The following is a 20,476-nucleotide window of genomic DNA, read 5'->3' as shown; positions in this document are numbered from 1 at the left end:
AACTATAAAAAGGACTTTACCTTCTACTGCTCCCATGAACATGCTTAATCAGGAATTACTCAATGCGTTTTAACCACAAGTTCTGATTTAGTGGTGTTTTAACAAAGACCACAGCAAGGAAACCACGGGGGTGGGAGAAATCAGACTATTAACAGAAAATGAGCAATTAGGAGAACCAACTTTTGGGAGCTAGGGGTTTATTATACTCCTTGCTATTCCATCATATATTAATGGACTGCCACAATTTCTTCACATGAAGAACTGAGGGATGGTTGAGAAGATGTATAAATTCCAGACTCCTATGCTGAGTCAAAACAGTACAGGGTCTTCAGACACTATTAAAATGTAGTAGATTGTACTTGCTGTCCATGAATGCAACTCAGTTTTAAAGGCACTACCGTTTTTGGCATTCCCCTTAGATGTACAGGACATCACCTACAGCAGGGATTGCAAGACTAGCATAAGGGGTGTCCTTAGCCAAAGTAGAGTATTAGTAAGTGTATTGGTACATCTGACCTCTCTGGCACAGATGAATCCACTGCTTCAGGTTGCCCTTCAAGACAGTCTTCCCCAGGTTGGTAGGACAACTCAGCCCTCTCACCAAACTGAAGTCCTCCGGTGACAGGGTTGGGGATGACCCCATCCAGTGTGGGGCAAGTGCACCCCATCACACTCCTAAACCCCAGTCAATATATTCTCCATTCTTAGCAGGGGAGTGCGGTCCAATAAATTGGTCCCCGTTGGTAGTGCAGTAAGGCTCAGCTGCTATAGTCAGCAAGTTAGCCCCAGTGAGACAGGGCAATGCAGCCCAATGGCTAGCATCAATAGATCTGCCCCTCTTTGCGGGGTAGAATGACCTAGTAGCTACAATCAGTACAATCGCCCCCAAGAGACAGGGGAGTAAGGTTTAGTGGCCAGAGTCCATGGGTTCACCCTTCTTGGCAGGGCAATGAGGCCTCATGGTTAAAGTCAATGTACTCACCCCCCCAGGAGCAGGGCAGTACAGCCCAATGGCCAAAGTCAATAGGTTCGCCCCTCTTAGCAAGGCAGTAAGGTCTAGTAGTCAGTCTATAGAGTCACCCTTCTTAGTGGGGCAGTGAGGCCTAGTGGCTAAAGTCAGTACATCCACCCCAGTTTGCAGGGCAGTGGGGCCCACTGGCCAACATGAATAGATTTGCCACAGTTGGCAGGACTGTAAGGCCTAGCCGCTAAAGTCCATATATTTGCCCTTCTCAACAGGGTAGTGAGGCATAACAGCTAGAGTCCACGTATTCACCTCTGACAGCTGGGCAGTTCAGCTCAATGGCCAAAGTCAATAAGCTTGCCCCTCTTAGTGGGACAGTAAGGCCTACTAGCCACAATCAGTACATTCACCCCAAGACAACAGGGCAGTAAGGCCTAGCAGTCAAAATTCATCAGGAAGCTGGCTGCCACACACAAGGAGGGGGAGTGCGGTCCTGGTAGGAGGGGTCCAGGACCTTCCTCTCCACTGGGCCCAAGCCCAGGTAGTGGCAGGGATACACATTGCTGAGTCAGCTAGGAGGTTCCAACCAAAACACACTGACTCAAAACACCAGCTCACTAACTGGGCCACTATCTAATTACCCTGGGCTGCTTCCTACTGTAGTGCCCATTGCTGTGGTCTGGGCATCTCTGCTGTCTCTGGTCTGCACCATCCCCAGTGACTCCTGACACAGCAGGGTCCCAGTAGGTGCCTTAGCACCTGCTTGGGTTACAGCATCTCCAGCTTCAGGCAATCTTCAACTAGAGCCAACAGAGCACATCCTTTCTCACAAGCAGTCAGCCCCAACTAAGCTGAGCTGCTCCCTCTTATACCAGTGCACCTGGAGCATGCCCAGTAGGGTAAAGGGGGTGTGGCTTCCTCAACCCACAGTGTAGGGTTAACCCTCCCCCGTCCAGTGCGGAGCAAGTATACCTCATCACACACCCTTTCCAGGGCAAGGATGAGTCCAAACCAAACAAACAGCCCTTCCCAGGCACAACAGTCTTTCACCCTGAGGGCCTGTCCTGGTCTCCTCCTTTGTAGCAAGGGAATAAGGGAGACTTTCTCCCACCTTCTCCAGAAGCTCTGGCCTTGGGGCCCCTAAACAAAGACAGAAGGCATCATAAATTGCGGGGAAGCCCCCACGCTCCGATCCTGCTGCCCAGCAGGAGCAGCGGGCGGGCAGAACGGGGCAAACCCCTGCGCCCCGACCCTGCTCCCCAGTAGGAGCAGCTGGTGGGTGGAATGCGTTGGGGCACGGAAGCGCCCATTTTTCTGGGTCACCACAATTGGCTGGGGCCCATGAGCACGGGCCCCGTTGGTCCAGTGGCTAATCCGCCACTGAACATGCCAAACCGCCAGCGTTCCTGATTTGTCCCAGTAAGCACCAAGAGCAGTAACTATACCTGGAGAGGTTATCTACTCTAGTATTTTCCCCTAAAATAACCCACCATTACTACCCCTAGCAGGTCTGCCCCCACCAGTGGGAGCACAGACCAGTCACAGATGTCTTAAAGCACATCTAGACAAACGGGCTGAGGTTTTCAAAGAACCTGAAGGGAGTTTTTTCCTCAGCTCCCACTGAAATTCCCTTTGACTCCTTTGAAAATCTCAGCTATGGTGGTTAAAATGCTGGCAGCAGCCTATCTATGCTACTGCTTGGTATGCCACTGACTTTCTTTCACTCTTCATATTTATTTAACATTCAATATATTTATACATAGTTTTCTATAACTTCGGCTATGTAAGATCTTCCACCCTTAATTTCACTAAGGCAATTTGACAGGCACAGCATCAAGGATTATTCAAAACAGTGTGGTGTTTGCATTTCTGTAGCACCTTTCATCCAAGAGACATCCAAGTGCTTTACAAACAAGTAACCCTTCCAGCATCCCTGTAATTCAGGGAGATATTACCTCCATTTTACAGAAGAAGAAACTGAAGTACAGAAAGGTGATGTGACTTAGCCAGGGTCACACAGAGAGCCTGTTTCAGAACCTACTTATCTTGAAGCCCACTTATTCACTTTAGCCACACAATTGCCTTCCTCCATCAAGCTGTGTTGTGTGAATGGAAAAGCACTGTTCCTGGTAGAGCACTGTTCCTGAGAAGCACTCAACGGAATGCTCACTTGAAAGCACACGTTTTTTGCAATAATTATTGAGTGTGCTTCTTATGCAGCTCCTCTGTATTGGGCTGACAGCATGGTACCACACCTTCCCCAATATTGTTGCAGCAAATACTTGTGTTTATTAAAGAGCATGGTAAATAGTTCTGTAGAAGCAGGGTAGATTGCAAGAATACAAATGAACCTGCCTTGGATTAGGTTAAAGATACACTGCAGCCTTTAGGCTCTTTATTTTTATTTGTACTAGAGTGGGAACTAGAGGCCCCAGCTGAGATAAGAGAGGTGAAGAACTTGTCCACTATCACATGGCTAATCAGTGGCATAGTAGGGAATAGAACCCAGGTTTCCTGGGTCCCAGTCCAGTGCATGAGCCACTGGACTACACTGTTTCCTACTGAAAGCTATTATATACTCTCTCTTGTATAAGAATAAACCTGTCTTGTGTTTCGTTGGGAACACCTCCCTTTCTCACATGCATTCTTTTCTGTGGGTTGATGAACAGAGGTGCTCTCTATTGTGAGCAAGTGTGTTCTGCTGCTTTCCTTTTACAGTGCAAACTGCCATGGGAAATCTGCATAAATGATGCATCATGACCATGTGAATCAAGAGTTGTCCCTTTGGAGCTGGGTGATATGAATGTTTATGGGTAACCATGCACATTCAGACCCACAACAAACCTAAGCCATCCATCTGAGAAGAAAGGCAGCCTCCAGCACTCCTTGCAGCGGGCCTCCCCTCCCCAAGGTAAAACATTCTGACACCAAACTTCCTGGAAAATGTTTCACTTTGGCATTTGTTCCACCTAATGGCCTGAGTTACACATTCTTCATTCCTCTTGGTGCTCAGAAACCATCCAGCACCGCTCCTCCTACTCTCTATTGCCAAAGTAGCCAAAGGAAAACTGACGTTGCACTACTATTGTTCTGTTTGCAAACAAAAACTCAGACCTCCTGGAACGAGCACACAGCTGGAAATGGGTTCTGTCTGCACAAATAATGTGCCTAAATTCCCCAAAAGGAAAAGACTGCTCCATCCATTTACCCGTCCTCTGTGGATTTTCTGCAGCCAACCTTAGGGACCTTTGGCTCTCTCATCAGCTCTCTCTTCCCTCTGCTTGTCTAGTGCTGGCTTCTTTTCTGTATCTTTACACAGTCTCTGTATTGTTGCTGCAAGAGCCTTCTTCACTGCACAGTCTGCCATCTCGAACAGCTTTTCTATGCCTTTCTGTCTCTATTAACTCTTTATTTTAGCATATTTGCAGATGAGATTTGTATAAGGCCTTGTCTAGCTTTGGGACTCAGACACAAGTATCACTGTGCTGGTGCAAACAAACCCCCAACCATAGACAAGGAAATTTGTGATTTGCACTGGCTGAGTTCACTTGTGTTTGAAATGGAGGTATGCTCTTGAAATCGCAGGTTTAATTGTCGAGACCAGTGGTTCCCAAACTTGTTCCGCTGCTTGTGCAGGGAAAGCCCCTGGCGGGCCGGGCCGGTTTGTTTACCTGCCGCGTCTGTAGGTTCAGCCAATCGCGGTTCCCAGTGGCCACGGTTCACTGCTCCAGGCCAATGAGAGCTGCTGGAAGCGAGGTGAGGCCTCAGAGAAGGGACGGGGCAGAGGGTGGGGCCAAGGATGTTTTGTTTTCTGAGATTAGAAAGTTGCCAACCCTAAATTAAAGAAATGAAGAGGGAACAGAGACAGAGTCCTCTTCACACAGTCACAAATGCAGGTTTAGCCAAATGCCCAGTGAAGAACATGTGCCTGCAACAGGAAGGGCCTTGTCTGCACTGCGGAGTTTTGTTGTCAAAAGGCAGCTTTCGACAATGAAACAGTGGAGCTGTACACACTGCAGTGCCACTTATGGCAACAAAACTCTTCAGTTTTGGCGACAAAATAAAAGCACCTCGACAAGGGGCATAAAGCTTTTTGCCACAAACCTAAAGTGACAAAGTGTCAGTTTAGGGGCTGCCGTTCATTATATTGCCGTAACAGGCCTCTCCCAGTGTCCCACAATGCCCGCCGTGACTGCTCTACTCACTGTTTTGAACTCGGCTGCCCTGCATTCCTGCCACACAGGCATGCATCCCTCCCATTTCAAAGCTCCGGAAAGTTCTGACAGCTAAGCATGCTGCTCAACTGCGGCAACAAAGAGCAAATCATTAACGTGGAATGGTGCTGTGCTGTCTCCCACACTACGAACACAGAGGCAGACAGGCAGGAGCTGTCTGAACTTAGAGACAACCTGCCAACACACTCACTCTCCCCCAGCCTTGGTATCTGTGAAGGTAGACATGTTTCTTTCTGTTTGAAAAGAAGTTCAGTAGCTGGGAAAGTTTGAAATTTTGACAAAAAAAGGTCTGAAAACTTTAGCAGAACATTTTCCCATTTTCTGCTCTGCTCTGTCAGTGGCTTTTAAGCCTGGTTTACACTTAAAAGTTTTACCAGTATAACTGTTTCAGTTAGGGGCTCTAATTATTTCAGTTTAAAAAAAAATCAAAAAGTCATACCAGTAAAAGCTGTAGTGTGGACACAGTTATGCTGGAATAAAGGTGATTTATGCCAGCATAGTTTATTCCTATGCCTTGTATGGCTATGTCTACACTACTAAATTAGGTCGATCTTATAGAAGTTGATTTTCAGAAATCAATTTTATACAGTTGATTGCATATGTCCACACTAAGCGCATTAAGTCGGCGGAGTGCATCCACAGTATTGTGGCTAGCATCGACTTTCGGAGCATTGCATTGTGGGTAGCTATCCCACAGTTCCCACAGTCTCCACAGCCCGCTGGAATTCTGGGTTGAGTTTCCAATGCCTGATGGGGCAAAAACATTGTCGTGGGTGGTTTTGGGTACATGTTGTCAGTCGCCCCTCCCTCCGTGAAAGCAACGGCAGACAATCATTTCGTGCCTTTTTTCCATGCAGACGCCATACTGCTGTCAGCAGATGGTGCAGCAGGACTGCTAACCATTGTTGTCATCCACCGCTTCCCCTGCAATTCTGCTCTGCTGTTTATTGTCTCAATAGCGAATTTCTCCATGTTGTCTGTCATGTTCTCCTGGGAACTTGAGTTTTTCCTCGGGAAATGTGCGCGGTGCTAACCGTCGTCCTCCACCGCTTCCGCAGCAACTCTGTTCTCCTGCCCTCCTGGTGCCATGAATCCACCTCGCAGGTCCTCTCGTTATTCCGTATAAATATCTATTTTCGTGGCATCCGTCGTCGTCCACCACTTCTGCTGCAACTCTGCTCTCCTGCAGATGCCATACCATAGCAAGCGTGGAGCCCGCTCAACTCACCGCTGCTGTTGTGAGCATTGCAAACACCTCGCGCATTATCCTGCAGTATGTGCAGAACCTGCAAAAGCAGGGGAGGAGGCGACGACAGCGCGATCACGATAGTGATGAGGACATGGACACAGACTTCTCACAAAGCGCTGGCAATTTGGACATCATGGTGGTAATGGGGCAGGTTCATGCTGTGGAACACTGATTCTGGGCCCGGGAAACAAGCACAGACTGGTGGGACCGCATAGTGTTGCAGGTCTGGGATGATTCCCAGTGGCTGCGAAACTTTCGCATGCATAAGGGCACTTTCATGGAACTTTGTGACTTGCTTTCCCCTGCCCTGAAGCGCAAGAATACCAAGATGAGAGCAGCCCTCACAGCTGAGAAGCGAGTGGCGATAGCCCTCTGGAAGCTTGCAACGCCGGTCAGTCGGGAATCAATTTGGAGTGGGTAAATCTACTGTGGGGACTGCTGTGATCCAAGTAGCCAACGCAATCACTGAGCTGCTGCTATCAAGGGTAGTGACTTTGGGAAATGTGCAGGTCATGGTGGATGGCTTTGCTGCAGTGGGGTTCCCTTAACTGTGGTGGGGTGATAGACGGAACGCATATCCCTATCTAGGGACCGGACCACCTTGGCAGCCAGTACGTAAACTGCAAGGGGTAGTTTTCAATGGTGCTGCAAGCACTGGTGGATCACAAGGGACGTTTCACCGACATCAACGTGGGATGGCCGGGAAAGGTGCATGACGCCCGCATCTTCAGGAACTCTGGTCTGTTTGAACAGCTGCAGGAAGGAACTTACTTCCCAGACCAGAAAATTACCGTTGGGGATGTTGAAATGCCTATAGCTATCCTTGGGGACGCAGCGTACCCCTTAATGCCATGGCTTATAAAGCCATACACAGGCACCCTGGACAGTAGTAAGGAGCAGTTCAACTATAAGCTAAGCAAGTGCAGAATGGTGGTAGAATGTGCATTTGGACGTTTAAAAGCTCAGTGGCGCAGTTTACTGACTAGGTTAGACCTCAGCGAAACCAATATTCCCACTGTTATTGCTGCTTGCTGTGTGCTCCACAATATCTGTGAGAGGAAGGGGGAGACGCTTATGGCAGGGTGGGAGGCTGAGGCAAATCGCCTGGCGGCCGATTACATGCAGCCCGACACCAGGGCGATTAGAAGAGCGCAGCTGGGCGCCCTTCACATCAGAGAAGCTTTGAAATCCAGTTTCATGACTGGCCAGGCTACAGTGTGACAGTTCTGTTTGTTTCTCCTTAATGAAAACCCGCCCCCTTGGTTGACTCTACTTCCCTGTAAGCCAACCGACCTCCCCCCTTCAATCACCGCTTTCAGAGGCAATAAAGTCATTATTGTTTCAAAATCATGCATTCTTTATTAATTCATCACAAAAATAGGGGGAAAACTCACAAGGTAGCTCGGGACGGGTGAGTGAGGAGGGAAGCACCGGGTGGGGTGGTGGATGAGGGGAGGAGGGAAGGACAAGGCCACACTACAGTTCAAGACTTATTGAATGCCAGCCTTCTGTTGCTTGGGCGATCCTCTGGGGTGGAGTGGCTGGGTGCCCGTAGCCTCCCCCGCCCCGATATGTTCTTGGGCATCTGGGTGAGGAGGATATGGAACTTAGGGAGGAGGGCAGGCAGTTATACAGGAGCTGCAGCGGCAGTCTGTGCTCCTGCTACCTTTCCTGCAGCTCCACCAGATGCCTGAGCATGTCAGTTTGCTCCCCCATTGGACTCAGCATTGCATCCTGCCTCCTTTCATCGTGCTCCTCCCTCCTCTCTTTGTGTTCCTCCCTCCTCTCATCGCGTTCATTTAATGCTTTCCTGGTCTCTGCCATGTTTGCCTCCGTGCATTCTGCTGAGCTCTTTCAGTGCGGGAGGACTGCATGAGCTCTGAGAACATTTCATCGTGAGTGCAGTTTTTTTCGCCTTCTAATCTGCGCTAGCCTCTGAGACGGAGATGATAGGGGGAGTGCAGAAACATTTACACTGCGGGAGGAAAAAAAGGGAGAGTAGTATTTAAAAAGATACATTTTAGAGAACAAAGGGAGGACTATTTCACACTGAATTAAGCGATTCACATTTCATAGCACATGTGCTTTTGGTACAAGGTCGCATTTTGCCTCTTATATTGAGTGCTTGCCGGTTTGGTGTGAGACATCACACGTACTCGGCTGGGCAACAGAATTTGGCTTGTAGGCAGCCATGGTAAGGCAAAGGGTTTCAGCTTCTTCAACCTTCATAACATGTGGGAACGGTTTCAAACAGCAGCGTCCTCCTTTCCCATACCAAGCAAAGCCCGTTGGGTTGGCCATTTAAAAGGAGGGGCTGCGGTTTTAGGGTGAATGTGCAGCACAACCCAACCCCCCCCCCGCAGTTCTCTGGGATGATCCCTGTCAGCCAAACGCGAACAGCTCAGCATGAACAGGCCTCCCGTCACCGCTTGGCTATCAGTGGGGATGATTTCTTTTCAGCCAAAGGCAAACAGTCCAGTAGGAGCGGGCACCTCTGAATGTCCCCTTAAACAAATTTCCCATATTTGAACCAGGTGACCGTGAATGATATCACTCTCCTGAGCCTAACACAAAGAGATAAAGAATGGATGTTGGTTTAATGCCACCAAAGCCCAGGCCAATTCGCTGCAATGCTTTGTTCTGCAATGATTCCAGACTACTTGCTACTGGCTTGGCGGTAAAAGTGTCCTACCATGGAGGACGGAATAAGGCTGACCTCCCCAGAAACCTTCTGCAAGGGCTTTTAGAGTACCTCCAGGAGAGCTTCATGGAGATGTCCCTGGAGGATTTCTGCTCCATCCCCAGACACGTTAACAGACTTTTCCAGTAGCTATACTGGCTGCGAATACATCCCAAGTCTTCAGGGCAAATTAATCATTAAACATGCTTGCTTTTAAATCTTGTATTATATTTACAAAGGTACACTCACCAGAGGTGCCTTCTCTGGCTTCATGGCCCAGGAGCCCACCTTGCGGGGTTGGGAGGGTATTGGCTCCAGGATGATGAACAGTTCCTGGCTGCTGGGGAGAAGGGATTCTCCGCTTGCCTGCTGTGCGCTATCCTCAGCTTCCTCCTCCTCCTCATCCACAAAATCCTCATCCCTGTTGCGTGAGACTCCCCCCATGCAGGTGTCCACGGACAGTGGTGGGGTAGTGGTTGGGGTGCTCCCTAGAATTGCATGCAGCTCATCATAGAAGCGGCATGTGTGGGGCTCTGACCCGGAGCGACCGTTTGCATCCTTTGTTTTTTGGTAGGCTTGCCTCAGCTCCTTAACTTTCACGAGGCACTCCTGTGTGTCCCTGTTGTAGCTTCTGTCCATCATGCCCTTGGAGATTTTGGCATATATGTTGGCATTTTTGTCTTTTGGAACGGAGTTCTGCCTGCACGGATTCTTCTCCCCGTACAGCGATCAGATCCAGTGTCTCCCGTTCGGTCCATACTGGAGCTCTTTTGCGATTCTGGGACTCCATGGTCACCTGTGCTGATCAGATCACCACTCTGGCCAAACAGGAAATGAAATTCAAAAGTTCCTGAGGCTTTTCCTGTCTACCTGGCCAGTCCATCTGAGTTGAGAGTGCTGTCCAGAGAGGTCACAATGGAGCACTCTGGAATAGCTCCCGGAGGCCAATACCATCGAATTGTGTCCACACTACCCCAAATTCGACCCAGTGAGGTCAATTTTAGCGCTGCTCCCCTTGCTGGGGAGAAGTACAGAAATCGATTTTAAGAGCCCTTTAAGTCGACAAAACAGGCTTGGTCGTGTGGACGGGTGCAGGGTTAAATAGACCTAATGCTGCTAAATTCGACCTAAACTTGTAGTGTAGACCAGGGCTATGGGAATAACTATACTGGTATAAAACACCTTTATAATGAATGACACCTTTATAGTGTCCGCATCCACAGTAGGGAGTTGCAGCACTTTAACTATTGTACAACTTGTGCGTAGACAAGACATTAGTTTTCCATAGAGTCCGATAGATAAGAGAACTTTCTCCTTCAACAGTCTTTGAATAGAAGGTCCTCTGCGTACAGGAATGCAGTGTTACCAAAGCTGATTCTTTCTACTGTCCACTCCCACAAGTGAAACAGAGCTGACCTTTCTGAATGAGCAGAAACTCTTCATGGGATGCGGTTTTTGTTCTACTTTGAATTTTGTATCCCAGTGAAATCTATGACCACTTAAACTATGAAGATCTGGTAGCTGGATTAGCTTCTCAAAATTTTATTCACCTTCTAATATTCATTAAGTACTAGATAAAATAGTAATGATGTAAGAGTAACAGATGATTTTTGGGATGAAATCCTCCGCAGATTGACACAGCATGAGATGGAGTGCTTTGGTGCATGTATCAGTGTTGCCACTTCTCAGGGTATTTTGCAAATCTCATGGCACTTGGTGTTTTTCTTAATGCACTAACTCCTGGAGTCATGTTATTTTGTGAGATTTTTAGGTGTTTTATTGTAAATAAGCGTGTAGAAAAACCAGATAACATGAACCTTAACGATTAAAAAAACAGAAGGCAAATAATCCAAAATTTATTTATTTTTTATTTTAAATCTCATGATTTTTGAGTGCTTGAGGTTGGATGCAGCGTTTTGATGCACATACGGAGAACAGGATATTTGAAGACAGAGCCTCTGTGTGAGTGTCTGAGGAGAATGTTATCCTTGTTTTGAAGGGCTCCAAGCATTCACCTCCCTGTGTATCCCTGCAGGTGTGCCTTTATTATCATGTTGAATTGTGACATTCAGTGTTTAAAATGCTGTTAGTGTTGCATACTGCAGTACAGCATTTCACAACATTTTGAAAGAAACACTTTTTTTCTTTTTTCTTTCAAACCACACTTTTTTGTTTGTTTCATTTCAAGTCCAGTCTCTTTCAAGTGGTACTTCACTACACTCAGTGGGAGAACAAAGCCCTAGGATCAGCTCTTCTCTTACTTCCAAGTTACCTTTCAAACCTCAGACTGTGTCTCCTAAAGGGTTTTTTTCCCTGTACTTTGTAACAAACATTCACAGTTGGCTGGGTTGGCTTGTTTGTTTTATATACACTACATTTTCTTGGGATGTTTAGTCCCAAACATACCTTGGACTAATCAACCAGAAAGTGCTGATGCATCCTCTGGTCTATCTTCCTCCAATCTCTTTCACACGTTAATTGCAGGAAGTGTACAGAGGACCATTGCCCAGTTATGGCCTCTGTTAATGAATGGCCACCCCCATTTTGCTCTGTCTGACCACAAGGCAGGTGTGGGGATTGAGAGTTTTGGGGAGGGTGTATAGAAAGAAGGGGTGCCAGGTAGCTTTGCTGAAAGAAAGATGGGCATTTTATTTACACAAAAAACTGTCCATCTTGTTTAAGCTACAGGCCTGAGGCAAGAAGCAACAGGATGTACGTAAACATAGGGAAGTGGTCTGGAATCATAAGAGGTGACTAAGGCAAACAAGCCAGCGCTTCAGGAAATTCAGAACTTGTGGTGGGACATGTACAATCAGTTTTTCCAACCCCAGCCATTCAAAAATCATGAGATTGGCTTATAAATTACTAGACTTTAGATAATTTTTGATTCTTTTTATTTGCCTTTGGGCTTTTAAGCCCTTGAAGTTTGTTCTGATGCTTTTCTCCACTCACATGAGGGCTAGAAAAGTACAGTTTTATTAAAATGAAAGATGAGATTCTCACAGTCACATTATTCCAGTAACAGGGGCTTTAACAAAAATACCAAATGTCACAAGACTGGTGATAAAATTGCATGATTTGGCAGTACTGTAAAATATTAGTTTGTCTATAGAAAGTGTTAGTAATGCTGTGGTATATTAAATCATAGGCTGTCAGTTTATCATTCTGTTCCTGTTGAAATGTGAAATGTTCCTTCTGACTGTGAAATTTCAGAAGTATTATTATTATAAATATTAAAGTAATGTGCTCAGTAAAGTACATGACAAAATAAAAGATGGTCCCCTGCCCTGAAGAGTTTGAATACAAATAAATATTTAAATCAGTGTTAAAATAAGGCCAAGCATGAATATTAGGCCAGTTACAAAAATGCAGACCTGCACTCCGTTGTCCGAATACTTGGGTGTTGAAAATGTCTGAGAGCAGTGGGAGCTGTTTCCTGTTGTATTGGATGCCCTCCAATATCTGGGCCCACTGGGATGAATTCAGAGGGCACTGACAGACTTTCATGTGGATTCTTTTCTTGATTTAGTCCGTAGGAACTTGATTTTTTAAATAACATTTATTTATTTAGGAAGTTCTAACAAGTTTATAAATTCTTGCCATGTAAATATCAGAAACAAAACAATCATTACAAGATTGAGCTTTTGTTTAAAGAGGCATTATACAGGAATAGAGTCATTCTTTCTATTTAGCACAGTGTCACCTTTGGAGCATTGTTATAACATCTCTATTACTTTTATTGTTTTTATTAGATTGAGTGAAATCTCTGCCTAATCATATTTAACAGACCAGACATGCTTATCAAATGTTAATATTCGAAAACATTGGACAGGTGTACTGGTATTTGTTTTGGGTTTTTTTTTGCAGGTGAATGTACTTTGTCTGGGTACTTGACTTAATTGTTTAATAGGAAAGCTATTAACAAACGCTGCCATTGGCATCATAATTGTACTTGTATTGGCAGAAGTCATTGTGCTGGCCTGTCAGTGAACTGGGTGCATGATGTCCTGCAGTCCGTGGGTGGTAGGAGTTCAGAATGGGGAAGAAGCAGTACACCTCATCCTGGATATGTGGTAGGAGCACTCTGTATTACTCTCAGGTACCCCCCTGCCCCCAACTGATTTAAAAACAGGATCAACTGGCCTCAGAGGAAGCTGTCTCTAGCCTTCCTCTGTTGTGGAGGAAAGAAATAGAAGAGAGATACAGGGAGAGAAAGGGAAGCAGCTGCTCCATTGTACCATAGACGCTGCAGTGACAGAAGGGGTTCTTCCATCCCTGTAGTAAGTCCACCTCTCCGAGAGGCAGTAGCTAGGTTGATGGAATAATTCTTCTGTCGACCAAACTGTGTCTACCGTGGGGTTTAGGTCAGGCTAATTACATCGCACAGGGCTTTAAAATTTTCATTGCAAGATTTATGTACAGGTAATATATAAGGAACAAAGTATTTATATTGAAAATATGCTCTGTGGACTACGAGTAGAAATCAATCACCAAGAAGTAATGTGCCTCCGGGGTGGCCCATCCAAGCAAGAGGGAATTGTCACTCCTTCCTTATCAGCCAGTGAGATAATGCAAGGCTCGACTGAGCAGCCTTGCTCCCTCCCAAAACTATCAGTGGAAAACCATCAGAGGCACCACCAAACAATCAAAACTTCTGAGAGGAACATTACACCAGACAGAGCTTTGCACTGGCTGTGAATAGAAACAAAATATTGATTTCAGTACAGCAGAGTGTAGGGAAAGACCCTCTGGATCCATTCACTGAGGAAACCTGTAGAGGAGTGGGGAATGTCCATGAACTTTTGGATCCTGGTTATTAGGAAATGAGCCAGCCCTGCAACTAACTGAACTTTCAGGGGAGAATCTACTTTATTAGATAGGAAAGATATAGACCAAGGTTTGCGACTGATGTTTTGTTTTGTATTGTAATGGCTTGTTTCCACTACACTCTCTTATTTCTAATTAAATCTGTATTCTTCCTTTAATAAACCTTATTTTGTTTTATTATAAGTGCTCACAAGTTTGGTGTGGTTTACAGGAGCGGTGGTTTAAGGTAAAACTGGTAAACTATGGTACACTGCCCCTTTGTGTGCAGGGGATCTGGAATTTCTGTGAGTGTCCAGTGTCAAGGGCTGGATATCAAAGGAGAACAATTCAAGGGGGGCTCAGGGATTGGGGTGCACCTATTGTTAACCTGCAAGGTGAAGCTAGGGCTGACATAGCCCAGAGAAGAATGCTTGAGTGGCTGAAAGACTAGTGGTGCCAGGGATCTGACACCCAGCTATTATAAAAAAGACTCCCTTTCCCTGGGGGTGGGTTCACGAAGAGACTCACAGTCCTGGGTACCCCATAAGCCATCACTAGTGTTTTGTGCTACAGCCCACAACAGAGTTACTCAAGGCCCTGGCTTTGTGCCGTGGAAGAGAGAGAACATAAGAACGACCATACTGGATCAGACCAGTGATCCACCTAGCCAAGTATCCTGTCTTCTGGCAGTGGTCAATGCCAGATGCTTCAAAGGGAATGAATAGAACTGGGCAATTATCAAGTGATCCATTCCCTGTGATACAGTCCCAGCTTCTGGCAGTCAGATGTTTAGGGACACCCAGAGCATGGAGTTGCATCCCTGACTATCTTGACTAATAGCCATCGATGGACCTATCCTCCATGAATTTATCTAATTTTTTTTGAACCCATTTATACTTCTGGCCTTCAGAACATCTTCCGGCAACGAGTTCCACAGGTTGACTGTGCATTGTGTGGAGAAGTACTTCCTTTTCTTTATTGTAAACCTGGTGACTCCTAGTTCTTGTGTTATATGAAGGAGTAAATAACACTTCCTTATTCACTTTTTCCACACCATTCATGACTTTATAGACCTCTATCGTACCCCCCCTTGGTCATCTTTTCCAAGATGAACAGTCGCAGACTTTTTAATCTCTCCACATATGGAAGCAGTTCCATTCCTCTAATCATTTTTGTTGCCCTTCTCTGTACCTCTTGCAATTCCAATATATCTTTTTTGAGATGTGAAGATCAGAATTGCACACAGTATTCATGGTATGGGCATGCCATGGATTTAAATAGTAGCATTATGCTATTTTCTGTTTTATTATCTATCCTTTTCCTAATAGTTCCTAACATTCTTTTAGCCTTTTTTGACTGTCGCTGCACATTGAGCAGATATTTTCAGGAAACTATCCACAGTGACTCCAATATCTCTTTCTTGAGTGGTAACAGCTAATATGGACCCCATCATTTTGTATGTATAGTTGGGATTATTTTTTCCAATGTGCATTACTTTGCATATATCAACATTGAATTTAATCTGCCATTTTGGTTGCCCAGTCACCTACTTTAATGAGATCCCTTTGTAACTCTTCATAGTCAGTTTTGGACTAAACTATCTTGAGTAATTTTGTATCGTCTGCACATTTTGCCACCTCGCTGTTAACCCCCTTTTCCAGATCATTTGTGAATATGTTGAACAGCACTGGTCCCAGTTCAGATCCTTGGGGGACCCTGCTATTTATCTCTTTCCCTTGTGAAAACTGACCATTTATTCCTACCCTTTCTTTCTGATCCATGAGAGGATCTTCCCTTTTGTCTCATGACTGCTTAGTTTGCTTAAGAGCCTTTGGCGAGGGACCTTGTCAAAGGCTTTCTGAAAGTCCAAGTACACGATATTGTCTTGTTCATCCTTGTCCACATGCTTGTTGACACCCTCAGAGAATTCCAATGGATTTGTGAGGCATGATTTCCCTTTACAAAAGTTGTGCTGACTCTTTCCCAACATATCTTGTTTGTCTGTGTGTCTGATAATTCTGTTCTTTACTATAGTTTCAGCCAATTTGTCTGGTACTGAAGTTAGGTTTACTGGCCTGTAGTTGCCAAGATTGCCTCTGGAGCCTTTTTTAAACATCAGTATCACATTAGCTTCCCTCCAGTACTCTGGTACAGAGGATGATTTAAGCGACACGTTCATACCAGAATTAGTAGTTCTGCAATTTCATATCTGTGTTACTACAGAATAGTCAGAAGCTTCTCTGAGCACCTCTGCTTTTAGTACTTGGAATGGTGCAGGGAATTATCAGATGAAAAATCTGCCACTGCATTAAGTTTGATAATGACAGTAGAAAATAGCTATCTCTCAGGAATAAAAACAGCCCAAGCTGCAGTGCCCTCAAGGTCACCTTGAAATGATATCTCGTCATCACAGCTTATTGTCAGTTTTGCAGAAGAAGCATTTATGCCAGCTCAAGTTTAAATTTATGCTTGTTCAGGTCTTTAGTGCGTGGATTTATCTGCTGTATCGGGGGATGGACTTCGTGAGCTAATAGGTCTTTTTCCATCACGGGATCCTCCGATTCATATATATGAGAGAGAGAGAGAGAGAGAGAGAGAGATGCTTTCACCTGCAGAAGTGCTGAGTGCCTGATACAGAAGGAGCAGAGAGTCTATTACAGAGAGAGCAACTATTAGAGTGATGCATAATTGAACATAGCAACAAGGGAAACAGGATTGCTCACCTCCACTTGGTGTGTGTGGAAGTGAGAAGCCAATACCTTCAGTACTGGGAATTCCCTCTGGTGATAACTTGGGAGGTGGGCTTGAGATCATGGAGATTCTCCCTTTTGTGATGTGGCCAGGTAGAGGGGAACTGGGATTCCTCCCATCGCTGATGTCTTAGGGGGAACGGTGATTTTCCCTGCTGGTGACTTTTGTTTGGCGTGGGAGGATGTGGAGAAGAGGAGCTGAAATTTGGCAGCTGCATAGAAGCTGCAAGCTGTGTGATAATTTTACAAGCTCTTAGGAAGGCAGTTCCTGCCAGAAAAGCTGTCTGAGCTGCAGCGTCATCCAAGGAAGCAAAGCATTTAAAAGAAGCATGTGAGAGCTGTATGGTGATGCCTGTAGTGGTCAGTGAGTGATGCCCGCGCCTGGTTTCCTGGGAGCCTTTTATTAATAAACTAAAATTCTGTAAGAAATGGGAGCTTGAAAGGAAACATAAAAACTGAGCCTTAACCCCTTTTTTACTCTGCTTTTCTATTCAGAAAAAAGGCCTGAATACTTCTTTTACATTTACAGCTATTTTTTCTTGTTTTCATTCTTACCTTGGAAATGATCAGCAATAGCCGTATTTCCCTCTCCTGGTTTTGCTGGAGGAATTCATGGGGAGGGCCTCAGAGGATGTGTACAGTGAACTCTCCCACCTAAACGAAGGTGAAGGATGTTGAATCTCTACCAAAGATGTCGCTTTCTCCCAAGAGTTAATTGGGCATTGGAGTTAAATATACATTAACAAAAACAGGCAACAAAAATTTTAAAGTCTGCCTGAAAAAATTCTTCCTCTTTCAACTTTTCAGATTTTAATTTTTTGTGGTGGTGTAATTTCACCAGGTCTCCAGCTACCATAGAATCCCCCAGTATAGATGAGGTAAAATGTTCATAAGTGCTAAGTCTCATTTTCACAAGTGATTTAGGAACCTGTCTCATTGAAATCAGTGGGATTCAGGTGCCTAAATATCTTTGAAGATATGGGCCTCAATGCTTAAGTCAATTTTACAAATAAAACTTTGGTTCCTAAATCATTTAGGCATTTTTGAAAAATTTAACCAAGACTTTTTTTTAAGAAAGGAAAAGAAAGTAGATCCTCTGGCCTTTTTTTTCTTTTAAGGACAAAATCTTTTCAGGCCTTCTTATATATCATAAAGAAGCAGAGATCCATTTTTCTTCTTTTTTTGCATGTCACCTTTTAGATCAGGGATCTCAAACACACGGCGGCCCGTGGAGTTATTTGCTGCCACCTGCCAAGCTCCCCTCACCTGTCGCCCTCCCTTGCCCCGAGTGCATTGCATCCTCACTCCTCTGCCTACCTCCAGGCACTTCCTGCCACCAAACAGCTGTTTGGTGGCGCTTAGCGCTTTCCAGGAGGGAGGGAGGAGGAGTTGGGAGCCGCGCACTCAGGGGAGGAGGTGGAGAAGAGGCGGGACAGGGGTGGGGATTTGGGGAAGAGGTTGGAATAGGGGCAGGGAGGGGGCAGAGTTGGAGTGGGGACTTTGGGGAAGGGGTTGGAATGGGGGCTGGGAAGAGGTGGGGCAGGGGCGGGGCCTCATGGAAGTGGGAGTGCTTTTGTACCTTTATATGAAAAGGTGTCAGTGATGCCTCCCTTGGGCCAATATACTAGTCCTCATGTGGCCCTTGTGGTGATTTGAGTTTGAGATCCCTGTTTTAGATGTTTTTAAGGCATCCAGCATCATTACAGCATTTGGCCTGGCTGGAGGTCCGTATTCTTCTGTATAGCATACAGCACACCATGCTTGTTTCAATATATATAATAAATACGGACAAGTTTTCCCAGTTGTCCTGTGATGATACATGCTGAGTCTTGTAAAAAACCTGTGTGGGTGTATTTTGGAGGGGACTGCCTCTGCTTCAGCTGCTGCGAACTTCTGGTCTGGAAATCAGAGGGACTCTTTGCAGGGCATTTCAAGCAGGGTATGTTTCCCTCTGAAATCAGCAAGACAGAAGATCAAGCTCTCTGGGTTGTTATAATGCAAACTCTTGCGAGTCTGTAGTCCTAAGCTAGTAACTGTCTGCTGAGTCCCCTTTCCCCAGTTCGGGAGGAGCGGGAAGGTGAAACTTATCAGCGAGGTTAGTAAAACCAGACAAAATCAGGGCAGAAAGACAAAAATGTTCCTTCTGTCTCTATTCCTCCCCTCCCAAACCAAGCCAAAGCAAAGGATTAGACATGTGCTGATCCTGCTCAGGGCTCTGTGCTGGCACATGCACGTAGTTAGGCAAATCTGGTGGTTTCAGCTTGTATTTGGCCTCTAGCCAGAGAAAATTAAGATTTCTTGAGGGGATCCCCACATACGGTTTTTGCTATCTCTTGGCAGGCCTTTCTCCACCATTCACATAGCTTATTCTGCAACCTTTGGCTCTCCTAAAAACCTGTCCCTGCTCCAATGCCCTCCTCCCTCTCTCTGCAGGATCTTGCTGACTTTTTCAAAGAGCTAATGATCCACCTTTCTTCCTTCCTTCCCTTCTGTCTTGTCCCCACCTCATCCGCTCATCCACTGACAGCACCTTCGATACCCGCTTCCCCCACAACCATCTCAGCATTTTCTTCCATGCTGCCCTGTATCAATGGAATATCCTTCCTGAGCTGGTCCAGGAGCCTCTCCTTATTCAGATCTCCTAAAGACCCTCTGGTACAGAAGCACCTATAGTAAAGCCGACCAGTTGACAGCCCTTCTTTACCCCTTCATGCTGTGCGATACTCACTGGGCAACTGGGTCACTGTTCTTAGCCTATTGTCCTGGTCACTGCTAACATCCCAGTGAAAACGTGGCCCCCTACTGCTCTCCCGCTTGCTTGTGGTGGATGCAAAATCCTGTTTGTCTTGTAAAAAATAAAACCCCGGTAACTCTGCAGACATGCTTTTAAACTTGTTTTGTTTTGAGCTGCTGGCCCAGAATCGCTGCTGTATTCTCGCTCCTGAAAGAGCTGCATTTCAGAGGCAAGTGAAGATTGCAGACACACACAGCCAGATCCTGTCCTCTTTTCCAGCTCCTTTGCACAAACAGGCAGCCAAATATTCTCCTGGGAGGGATAGGAATGCCTCGCTAGCTCTCCCTCATCCCCAACCTCACTTAGTGGTGCTTCAGGTGTTAAAATCAGTGGAACTTTTAAAGTATCTTGAGGGCTGCTCTAAGTTATGCCAGGGTCAAACAAATCCAAGGGATCCAAGGAGTGCAAAAGAACCACAACCCTCCTCCACACACCTCCCTTTCGGCAGTGCTGAGCAGAGCTGTGGTGCAATTGGATCTGACCTGCAATATCTAGGCTGGTTTTTGGTTTCCCCTTTTCAGAATACTATATATCTGATCCTCAGTACCATAGTAGTAGAGTGCTTGTCTGGCTCGGTCTGCACACTGTGGCCCCAATTCAGCAAAGCACTTAAGCACAGGTTTAAGTGCTCTGCTGAATAGCGATAGGATTACTCACTTACTTAATCTTAGGCACGTTTTTGAATGCCTTGAATTGGGGCCTGGGTTTGCAGCCTTCAAACATCATTGTAAAATAAAATGTGATTTGTAAGTTACCCTGGCACCTCAGCCAAGAATCTGAAACCTTAAAATGTTTAATTTGGCTTCTCTAACTTCAAAATGACCGAAAAGATTTTTTTTCTAAACATTAGTAAAAGAAAAGTTTCTGCTTCTTGGCCGAGATACTGTGGGCCAACTTTCGGGGCAAAATATTGCTTTTTGAGAAGGGGATTCTAATGGAAAAGCTGAGCACCAAATTCACACATGGTTCTTTTTTTAAAAGATTATAAAAACCAAAAG

At 45.6% G+C, this 20,476-nt stretch overlaps 1 protein-coding gene across 3 annotated transcripts in view; it reads left to right on the top strand.

Moving 5' to 3' along the window:
• Positions 1–20,476, top strand: part of EYA2 (EYA transcriptional coactivator and phosphatase 2) — a 154,891-nt gene that overhangs the window by 35,096 nt on the left and 99,319 nt on the right. The window contains exon 1 of one of the 3 annotated variants that reach the window (XM_074970083.1): positions 13,186–13,201. The exons of the other annotated variants lie outside the window; for them this stretch is intronic. Within the exon in view, the coding sequence (XP_074826184.1) occupies positions 13,197–13,201 (5 nt within the window). The 5' untranslated portion in view covers positions 13,186–13,196. Of the gene's footprint in view, positions 1–13,185; positions 13,202–20,476 lie in introns of those variants that run through there. 3 annotated transcript variants of the gene reach the window in all.

Source organism: Natator depressus, chromosome 13, assembly GCF_965152275.1.
Source record: "Natator depressus isolate rNatDep1 chromosome 13, rNatDep2.hap1, whole genome shotgun sequence".
In the NCBI taxonomy this organism is placed as follows: Eukaryota; Metazoa; Chordata; order Testudines; family Cheloniidae; genus Natator; species Natator depressus.
Note: the sequence above shows the minus strand (reverse complement) of the source record. Positions and strands in the feature narration are given on the sequence as shown.